The 10,698-nt window shown below is 37.0% G+C and overlaps 1 protein-coding gene across 5 annotated transcripts in view; it reads left to right on the plus strand.

Moving 5' to 3' along the window:
- The window catches only part of NLGN1 (neuroligin 1), a gene marked incomplete at both ends in the record, with an annotated part of 315,851 nt that extends 307,437 nt beyond the window's left edge, over positions 1 to 8,414 (plus strand). For 3 of the 5 annotated variants that reach the window (XM_082486816.1, XM_082486813.1, XM_082486814.1), the window contains 3 exons: positions 1,242 to 1,454; positions 6,040 to 6,829; positions 7,592 to 8,414. In XM_082486816.1, the coding sequence (XP_082342942.1) occupies positions 1,242 to 1,454; positions 6,040 to 6,829; positions 7,592 to 8,414 (1,826 nt within the window). The remainder of the gene's footprint in view (positions 1 to 1,241; positions 1,455 to 6,039; positions 6,830 to 7,591) is intronic. The other 2 variants (XM_082486815.1, XM_082486817.1) reach the window with 1 other exon arrangement.
- Positions 8,415 to 10,698: the final 2,284 nt, after the last annotated feature.

The raw sequence follows: 10,698 nt of genomic DNA on the forward strand, positions 1-10,698 counted from the left end.
CTTTTATTGTCATAATGAAACAGTAGGACTCCTTTGAGAGCCATTTGTCTGAAAAACTACTGTAAACTTCTTTTGAGTAGGCTGTCTGCACTCAAGAGAGTTGAATTAGTAGAACTTTGACGAGACTAGAAGACCCACTAATATCTAATTAATGTGGAAATAATTGTTGTAATGGTTGTATTTCTCTACAAAACATGTACAGAAAAACAGTTACACTGTCGATTTAGTGAGCGTTAAATCAGTTTGATATGCAAATGGAGGTGCTGGGCTGCTTCATAATGCTGGTATTATTTACACATGTGTTTATTAAGCTGAGAAAATTGGAAATGTCAACAAATGGGATCCAAAAGCAAAGTGACGTCTTTTATCAACAGAGACTTTCTTCAAAGTTTTTATTGTCTACCTTTTAGAGTCGGTAGGCTCTAATGACAAGAGTAACAGCGATACTAAATGCGAGGGTACTGCTGGGAGTAAAGAGTAAAGCAGAGTTCCTGCACTTGACACATTCTGCTGGTTTTCTTCCAGTATGAATAAAAGGGAGAAGTTCTTGTGCTGTCCGGGTTACCCCTGAGCTCTTATCTTTTTGCGGTTAAGGGGTCATGGAAACAGCTTAAATTGTCTTTATCCATTTAATGTAGATTCAATTAGCTCAGGTTAATGGCTATGGGGCGGAGCTCAGGGAGTTGAGAGCTGCTCCCATTGTTCCACCTGGCTTGTCCTGTGACATAAGTTGCAATTTTGGGGGGAGAAAAAAGGAAAAGATAGTGTGTTGCTGGGACATAAGCAAACACGCTCTACAGAGAAGCGGAACTGTTGCCTCTCAGGCGTGTGCAAAGCTCATGGCTGCATTCACGTACAGAAGTGCAATACACGGTTGACCAAACCACCTACAAAATGACTGCAGCATATGCGCTTGCTAAACCTTGACTCTTAAACTTTGTGCAATCAACACGAAGTCTTCGGGAGTAATACGTTGTGACCTGAGAAGAGTTAGATGAGTGTTCAGCCAGGGATGTATCTCCATCTTCCCTACATTAATATATCAGGGCCGAAAGAGTGAATACAAAATATTTGGTTTCAGGAAGAGTGCAAAATTGCAAACTGTTGTCCAGTGCATATGGAAAATTATGTAGTTGCGTAATATTTAATGGCATAGACTTTTGAAATCTTACTTAGAAGATTGTAACAGGATTACTCAGAAGAGCACTCGCTAACCCTTTCTTTTTCATTTACATTCACAGGATTTTTGAGCACTGGGGACCAAGCAGCAAAAGGAAACTATGGCCTCCTTGATCTGATTCAAGCTTTGCGATGGACTAGTGAAAATATTGGGTTCTTTGGTGGTGACCCATTAAGAATAACTGTTTTTGGATCTGGTGCAGGCGGTTCATGCGTCAATCTGTTGACTTTATCCCATTATTCTGAAGGTAACCGTTGGAGCAATTCAACCAAAGGTATTATGCAGGTTGCAAATTTTGACAATTTTGGTGTCTGCATGCCACCGCCATTAGTACTATGTGATGCTCTGTATATTCTCTTTGTTCCTATGAACTGTTGAGTTCAGCTCAATATTAAGCAAACTTTTTAAAGGCTGTACAAGCCACCTTCTCCCTCAGCTCTTCTGTGCATGTTTAAATTTGGGGTCACTTTCTTCTTTTTCCTATGGAGCTTTGTAGAAACACTTTCTAGCAGACTTGTGAACAGCATTTTCTCGGTGCATCATTTTTGTCTCTTTTCTTTCCTACCTAAGGGTGTCCTTTTTGGAAAACCAGCCAGTCATGCTCACAGTAGATGAGGTTGTCTATATTCAGACAGTCATGAAAGGCATGTTGAGTTTCTCATGAGGAGCAGAATTTAAAGAAAACGAAAATGACACAGTTTCTCTTTTCAGGCTAACAGATGAAATGCTTAAAGCTATTATTTTGTGTGAAGGAAACAAATACCTAGTTCAGAAATCTTTTGTCTGAGACTGCATGAACTTCACTTGCTGTCATCTAATAAAAGAATGGTTGAATGTTTTGCATGCATGATCCAAAATTGTCAAAGCATCCAAGTTGCAAATGGATTTTCTTCTATATGTTTTTCCTATTCCATAACTAACACCTTTTCTCTCTAGTTGAGGCAGACAGCAGGATATTAAAAACGTGCTGTTTGAGGCACCCAATTTTTTTTCCTATGATTTTTGCACCACAGTTCCACACAGTTTCTCTCATTTGCATGGCTATTGCTTATTGATCACATTGCTTTTGTCTCACTGTTTTCACACATTTTTATCTGTATTGTTTAGTTTTACCAGGGACATCACACTGTGCCCTGTGCATACAATCCTCCACTAATTTATATTGCTGTATCTCCATGGGGTTCTAATTGGCCAGTCATAAAAAAATAAATCCACTGACATTAAAAGAGCTGCATTTACCCAAAGTCATGATGCAGAGCCCACTGCGGTCAATAGAAGTGACAGATTCTTTAGATCAGGCCTTTGCACTCTTTAAAATGAGAGAAAAATATAGCTTTTACAAGAAAAGTCTAGTGGAAAATAGACTGTGGTTTAAATCTTAGTCTATTTCCACAATTTGATTTTTAATGTTTTCTTTTTTTTCCATAACTACCTGCAGTTAAATAGGACCTATTTATAAACTGGATTATAAGAACAATATGTAAGCATTACCTCATTACACCGTGATCTGAGGGTCACACTGCAGCATCTTTTTTCATCAGAACTCACAAAAATACTTGTGTCATACAGGATTTAACTTAAGGTTGAATTAAGAGATCTGGTTTATCCTCCTCTAACTGTTACTTAATCTTAATCTTGATCCTATTGATGTAACATGACATGAATGCAAAATGCCACATTTACAATATCTGGACAGTCATGTGTTGCCTCTTATCAGTAAATTTTACCCTGCCATATTCTAACCCATGGCCAGAATTTGGCCAGGCGCGGAATCTGTTCGGGGAAACTGGTGCAGTAATTTGCTGTCATAGCAGATCAAAGGGGACTGGAGAGGGTTTATGGATGTATACTTAAAATCCAATTGTAAAAGTAAATTTTTGAGGATTTCTTTTATAAGAAAGTAAAACCACACTGTATTGAAATTTGGCTTAAACAGAAAAATGTGCCACACCCCCACGTATGTAAGTTACATTAAAAAAAAAAAATAAGAAGAATTGGTCAGCTTCAAATAAGAAAAGTTATTTCAAGCTTTCAAACATTTTCGAAGATCTTAACATTTTCAAAAAAACTTTTTCTTTCACATTATTAACCAGGCTCTTTCATAAGTGGTAAATTCGGATGCTCTCTTTGCTTCCTTGATTTCCCTTTGAAAGGATCCCTTGGTAGTTAAGAGGAATTGTTCAGCCTGTTTCAAGATGGTGCTGTTCATAGCTGCCCGTCTGCCAGTGGGCAGAACAGCACCCATCTTTAGAAAGTGCTCTGAAAATGTAGATGAATATATGCAAATTATTATTATTTACTTTGGTGAGACTTTGAATAGGAGTCACAAAGCAATATGGTCCATTGAACATTTAAATCTTCTTTCCATCAGTCTGGAGCCCATAAGCTATAATAATCATACACATTATCAGATAAAAATGTAGTCTCCATCCCGTGTGGTACCAGTTTCTGCCAGGAATTATGTGACAGAATGAAAATAATTTTGCATGCTGTTGTTCATTTTTCACCAAACGGTTTGAGAGGAGGAATATTTCCTTAAGCGTTCTTCAGCAGAAGGAGGGATGTTTAGTTTCATTTCCTAAGATAACTTTATGGCCAGAGGACTTGACCACTTTTACCTAATCCAACATCTAATGTTTATGTAGCGCTTAGCAAGCCATAGTGTTTATATCAGCATTTTCTTAATATGTAGCTTACGCTTTCTGTCCTTGTTCAGAGATATTTAATAAAGCAATAAAAATAGATTTACACAATATGCAAAAAAGAAACATTATGAAGTATTGTGAAATGCATCTTTGTGAAAATTCAGTTTTGTCATTTTGTTACATTCATCACAATGCCTGGATCCTCTGCAGTAATTTCACTGACTTTGAGCTGATTTATACTAGCTCAATAGCTGACCTTGTAAACATGCAAATGTATTTTCACCTGCTGTATAGCTCAAGTTCTTTCTTGTTTTTAACTCATATCTTGCAAGGAAATATCTTGGACATGGATTCTCATAAATTTAAGAAGAGGCTTCAGTTTACATATTTCAGTCCCTGCACCTATCTGATTTTAAGACTTTTGGATTTGGCCCTAATACAGCCTAGAACGATTTTAAAATTCCTCAGGCATTTGTAAAATGTTTCCTGCCAGCAACTGATTCCAGCTGACTTTTGAGTGTACAGAGTCCGGTACTGCAACAGAGGCTGTAAAGGCACATCTCTGACTTGATTTAGAGGTTATGGAAGTTTTTTATCAATAGAAATACTCTACTTATCAAAGTAAAAGCCATCTTTTCAATTATTAGAATAAAATTCTGAGGTAAGCTGAACGCCTTAACTCCAGTTCCTTTTGTGGGAGTATCCAGCTATTCATCAAGCATTGGACCAAAGATACACTCTTAGCAAAATTGAGTGGGGCCAGATGTCACTTCCAGTCCCTGAGCAACTCTACCAAAGTCAGTGGAATTACTCCAGGTGCCTACAGCATAAGTAAAGCATAAGTAAAACCAAGTTTTGACCCATTTGTCTTAAATCAACATAATTTACATATGGTACAGGCCATTTTGTATTACCTACAGTGAGCTATAGGAGGTACGGTCCAGTATACAGTATTTTCCAGTAATTAGTGCAAAAAGTGTGATACTGAAATGAACTGGGTGTACTTCCACAAAAATGCAAAAAAAAAACCCCAAAAAGCTACAGTTACCTACATATAATCTAATTTTCTGATGTTAGAGATGAGCATTATAGGAGAGCAATTTTTCTCTGTTTTTTTTTACGCAAGGTTCAGACTCAAAATCTCTCTCTCCACAAAGGGAGCGAGAAAAAGCAAAGGCCCAACACAAAGGGAGCACAAGAAGTTTCGGAACAAGGGTGGAGTTTTAATTGCATTAAAGTCAGTAGCAAAAACTTTTGATTGATTCACTGACTACAAGGTTGTGAGGCTTTCATCCGTTATGTGCTCAAAACTGCTTACAGAAGGGAGAGGAAAACATCAATTTAAACACATTTTGTTATTTCTATGAGAAGAATTTCTGATCCAGAATCAGCATAAATTCAAATTAATTGCACGGAAGTCTTTGGGATTTGCTACAAGTTTATATGCAGAGCCAGATCATAGTCTCTCTCCCTCCCCCCTTAATCAATACCTGAACATAGGTTTATATCTCTGAATTACAAAGCTAAATATTGTAAAATATATAATTTCCATTTTAATGTAAGCACTATAAACCTGCATTTGAAAAACTTCTTACAAGAAAGGATCTTGCCTCTTAGACACTTACAAATTTAATAGCTGGGTACTACCTACTCGTCTGTTACTCCAGAATATAAACTTTTGCTATGATATACAGTTCAAAAGCACCGCACCTCTCAAACCAAATTTAATCCCAAACAAAACATAAAAAAGCAGTATATTAGGTTTGTTTAACACACAGTTGTATGTACGCGTGCTGCTGATGGCTTGAACAATATCCAGAAATTCAGTCCATTTCAGAGACTTGTTGGCTTTTCCTCCAACCTATAAATTGGTTTGGCTTTAGGAATTTCTTTCAAGCTAATAGCGTTGTCCTACATAAGGTAATGCCACTTCTTTTTCTTCCTGAGTTTCTTTTGAAAATCTGTTCCTCAGCTGGACTACATTGAGGTAGAACCATTTGCTTCAATTTCTGCGCATATTGCATTTATTTTGTATACATTTCCTGTAGGTACGATGACAGACAGATCTCACCATCTTGTGTATTTAAGTACGATTAAGATACAAATATCTCTTCTGTTAAAGTTTTCTATTGTTTCATAGAACTCCTCTGACTCTTTCAAGTGTGTATCTGTTTCAAGGTCACTTCAGTAGTTTTTAAATATTTCTCCCCACAGGACTTTTTCAAAGAGCAATAGCTCAAAGCGGAACAGCCCTCTCCAGCTGGGCAGTCAGTTTTCAGCCTGCAAAATACGCCAGGATGTTGGCTACGAAAGTCGGTTGCAACATGTCAGACACTGTAGAATTGGTAGAATGTCTACAGAAGAAGCCTTATAGAGAACTTGTCGACCAGGACATCCAACCAGCAAGATACCATATAGCCTTTGGACCAGTAATTGATGGCGATGTGATACCGGATGATCCTCAGATACTGATGGAACAAGGAGAATTCCTCAATTACGACATCATGTTGGGAGTCAACCAAGGGGAAGGGTTAAAATTTGTTGAAAATATTGTGGATAGCGAAGACGGTATATCAGCTAGCGATTTTGACTTTGCAGTTTCTAATTTTGTCGATAACTTATACGGATACCCTGAAGGCAAAGATATATTGAGGGAAACTATTAAGTTTATGTACACGGACTGGGCAGATCGACATAATCCTGAGACCAGAAGGAAAACGCTGCTGGCTTTGTTTACTGATCACCAGTGGGTTGCACCAGCAGTGGCTACAGCAGATCTTCACTCAAATTTTGGATCGCCCACGTATTTCTATGCCTTCTACCATCATTGCCAGACAGATCAGGTACCTGCATGGGCGGATGCAGCCCATGGAGATGAGGTTCCTTACGTACTAGGAATCCCCATGATTGGTCCTACTGAATTATTTCCTTGTAATTTCTCCAAAAATGATGTCATGCTAAGTGCAGTGGTGATGACATACTGGACAAACTTTGCAAAAACTGGGTGAGTACCAAATAATGAATAATCTTGTATACAAACTCAGCATATAATGATGCAGTGCTTTTCCTTGGTTATCTCTCCTGGGAATGCATCTGTACTTGCAGGATGAATAAGAGATTAAGAATTGGGTTGGATATTTATGTTTATTGTAATGTCCCTCACCTCACTTACACATTCTAGCAAAAAGAGGGAAAAAATAGCTTCCTGAACATTCTGAGTGAAGAAATTAAAAAAGTACTTTGAAAATGACATTATGTGTTATACTGAGTTATGGCCTGCAATGGCAGGGGGGTTGGAACTCGATGATCTTCAAGGTCCTTTCCAACCCAAACCATTCTATGATTCTGTGATGGTCTTTCGCCTCTGGAAGGCCACAGATACTGCAGGTGAACTGAAATGCTGAGCTTCACGAGCTTTATGTTGCTAAAAAAGAAAAGCAAAGCTTAACGTCTTCTCACGCTGGTCTCTCATTGACCTTTGTCCACATTACTGCATTGCTGGCAATCTGTCCTCAGCAGCAGAAGATCTCAGAGTGAGACACCAGCATTTTGGGGAACTAAGGAAGTCGCTGAAGCCTATGTAAAAGAAGGGTTCGTTTGCATAATGCTGTTTCTAATCGAGATTATTAAGGCCTCTAATTTTAGGAAATAGCATTCTGCTCTGTCCAAAGGCAGAGTTAAACATTAAGTATAAAATGTTAATTATGTTAATTTCATAATTCCTTTTGAAACACTTTGTAACATTGGAGATATTTTTTTTTTTTAGTGACCCAAATCAACCAGTGCCGCAAGATACAAAATTCATCCATACAAAACCAAATCGTTTTGAAGAAGTAGCATGGACCAGATATTCTCAGAAAGACCAGCTGTATCTTCACATTGGATTAAAACCACGAGTTAAAGAACATTATAGGGCCAATAAAGTGAACCTTTGGTTGGAACTGGTACCTCATCTGCACAATCTTAACGACATTTCACAGTATACCTCTACCACAACTAAAGTGCCATCAACTGATAATACTTTCAGACCAACAAGGAAAAATTCTGTTTCTGTTACTTCAGCCTTTCCTACAGCCAAACAAGATGATCCCAAACAACAGCCAAGCCCATTTTCAGTGGATCAAAGAGACTATTCAACAGAATTGAGTGTTACTATTGCAGTTGGTGCATCTTTGCTGTTCCTGAACATTTTGGCCTTTGCAGCGCTGTACTACAAAAAAGACAAGCGGAGACATGATGTTCATAGGAGATGTAGCCCACAACGTACTACTACCAATGATCTTACCCATGCACAAGAAGAGGAGATAATGTCCCTCCAAATGAAGCACACTGACTTGGATCATGAATGTGAGTCCATCCATCCACATGAGGTGGTTCTTAGGACCGCCTGTCCCCCAGACTACACGCTAGCTATGAGAAGGTCTCCTGATGATATTCCCTTAATGACACCCAACACCATCACAATGATCCCCAACACTATACCAGGGATTCAACCCCTACACACATTCAATACATTTACCGGAGGACAGAACAATACTCTGCCCCATCCTCATCCCCACCCCCATTCACACTCAACAACCAGGGTATAGCCAGACAAGACGAAAACAAACTTTATTTTTTGATGGATTACAGTAGGTGATATTACTGAAGATTACTTGGCTTTCAACCTACAAGACTCTTACTATTTAAATATGGAGGAATATTATGTGAATATACATATCAAGAACTTTTGGGGTTTTGAAAAAAAATGAATTGTACATATATCAAATGAACTTAAGAAACAAACAAACAAAACAAACAAAAGAAAAAAAAAACAAACAAAAAAATCCAACTGTTTGCAATTGCTTGAAGCAGTTGTCCTGAATGATACTTTTTCATTCACATTCAAGCATTAATTTTTTGAAGATTTAAGTTACATAATGGAATTAGGCATGTGCAACACAAACAGGAAAGAACTATGACTGAAAATTTTAAAAACCTATAAATATGCACAAGGGACACACTAATGGAATGTCAGATAATTTTCACCAATTTTTATTTGGACCTGTTTTCTTGTGTAGACCATATTTACATATTTGAATAAGTACACAAAGCACCAATGCTGTTAAGGCCTTAGAAAGGGGCTCATGCTGAAATCTGCCAGTCCAAGAAGTTTTACAGCCTGGCAGGTACAACATTATCACATAAGTGCTGTCAGTATAAAAGTTGTGGGATTAAAGGAAACTGGATATTTTTAGCACGATGTGCATGATAATTTATATGCTTGGTGGCTGTGCTGCTGATTAAGCCGTAATTAAAATTCTTCTCATCCCATTGGAGTTTTTAATAGAAGCTTTCTCCATCAATTGGCACAACCTAAAGAAGTTTCTAAAAGGGGCAAAAGTAATTACAGTAAAATATTTCACGGTAGCTTCAGAAATAGAAGGAATTGCAACAGTTCTTAAAGGTATTTATGGCATTCTAGGGATACAGTGGTGAACCCTCGCTGATATGAATCCCAGTCAAAAAATCTGTATTATTAACGTTCTTTTTCCTTTCCACTTTAATAATTTCTAACTTTAATATAACTATACTTTTAATGGAATCTCCTTTGATGAAGGATTTATAATTTGCTGTGATTTAGTTACAATCTATTTAGTTCAAATCGGCAAGGTAAAGTGTGTCCAAAAATTGCAATGTTATTTTGCAATATAAAAATGCCCCAATATTACTGCTCTGATTACACCTTTCAGTTTATTGTTTAGACTCATGTTGCATGTTACAAAGTTTACTTATAATACTTTAATATAAAGTTAATTACCTTTTTGCTATACATTAGCTTTGCCAACGAAATGAATTCTCTAGACCAGATGGCAACAGCGTAGAAAAAGAGGGTATGTAAGAACGGAGAGAGAGCCAATAACTGGAAATTTTAAAATCTGAATACTACATATGTTTTTGTGATTTGAAATGAATGTTCTAAAATCACAAGAAATTTTTCATTCCCCTGTTGCTTTCCAGTAATTATATACCATGGTCCTTTCAAAATGTTTGTATATGTAATCAGATGTACATTTATATAAAAGAAATAATTGAGATGGACTTAAGAGCACATCCCTGATAAATACTTTCTCTCTTACCTGTACTATATTTCTATTAGACTAAAGTTATGTGATTTTTTTTTACATTTTTTCAAATTACTAGCAATTTTGATAGTTTGTAAGATAATGCGAAGAACTTTCTCTGACAAACTAACTGCAGTAACAGAAACATTTCTTTTCAGTTACTCTTTTTCAAGAATGAAAGCTTATTACACACAAAAATTGTATACTACTTGATGGAAAATTACTTTGTACTTCTTGGCCATATTACTGGTCACTGAGTGAAATAAAGATAATCTGGATAACGAATATTATTCCAATGCTAAGAGACCTGATCTTTGCTCATTAAAGAGCTAAAATGTTTATTGCTGTTTTGTCATTTTTTAATGAAGTAATGGTAACTGTCTCAAATAAAGAGTAATATCTTAAGACCAGTCTGGTTTTTGAAGACATGAACGTGCCTTCTACAATTAATACAACTGCATATTTATGGGCCAGTCCCACCTACAGCCATTTCTTACAGAAAAACTGACATTGTGACTTCATGATGTCATAGTATTAGATGCAAATCTCCCCTAGTTTTCAGGAATAACTTAATGCAAAAATCCACACACACACACACACACACACAAAAAAAAAAAAAAAAAAAAAAAGCCAAGGAACAGGTCTAATTGAAATAAATCTGCACTATTCCGTGACGGGAAAAAGAATCACCTGGGTTTTATTTGGGTGATTGAACTTTCACAAACGGCCGCTAGGAAGTTCAAAGCGTGTTTGCTAACATCAAGCACAA

The sequence above is a fragment of the Vanellus vanellus genome, assembly GCF_965231255.1.
Source record: "Vanellus vanellus genome assembly, chromosome: 8".
NCBI lineage: Eukaryota > Metazoa > Chordata > Aves > Charadriiformes > Charadriidae > Vanellus > Vanellus vanellus.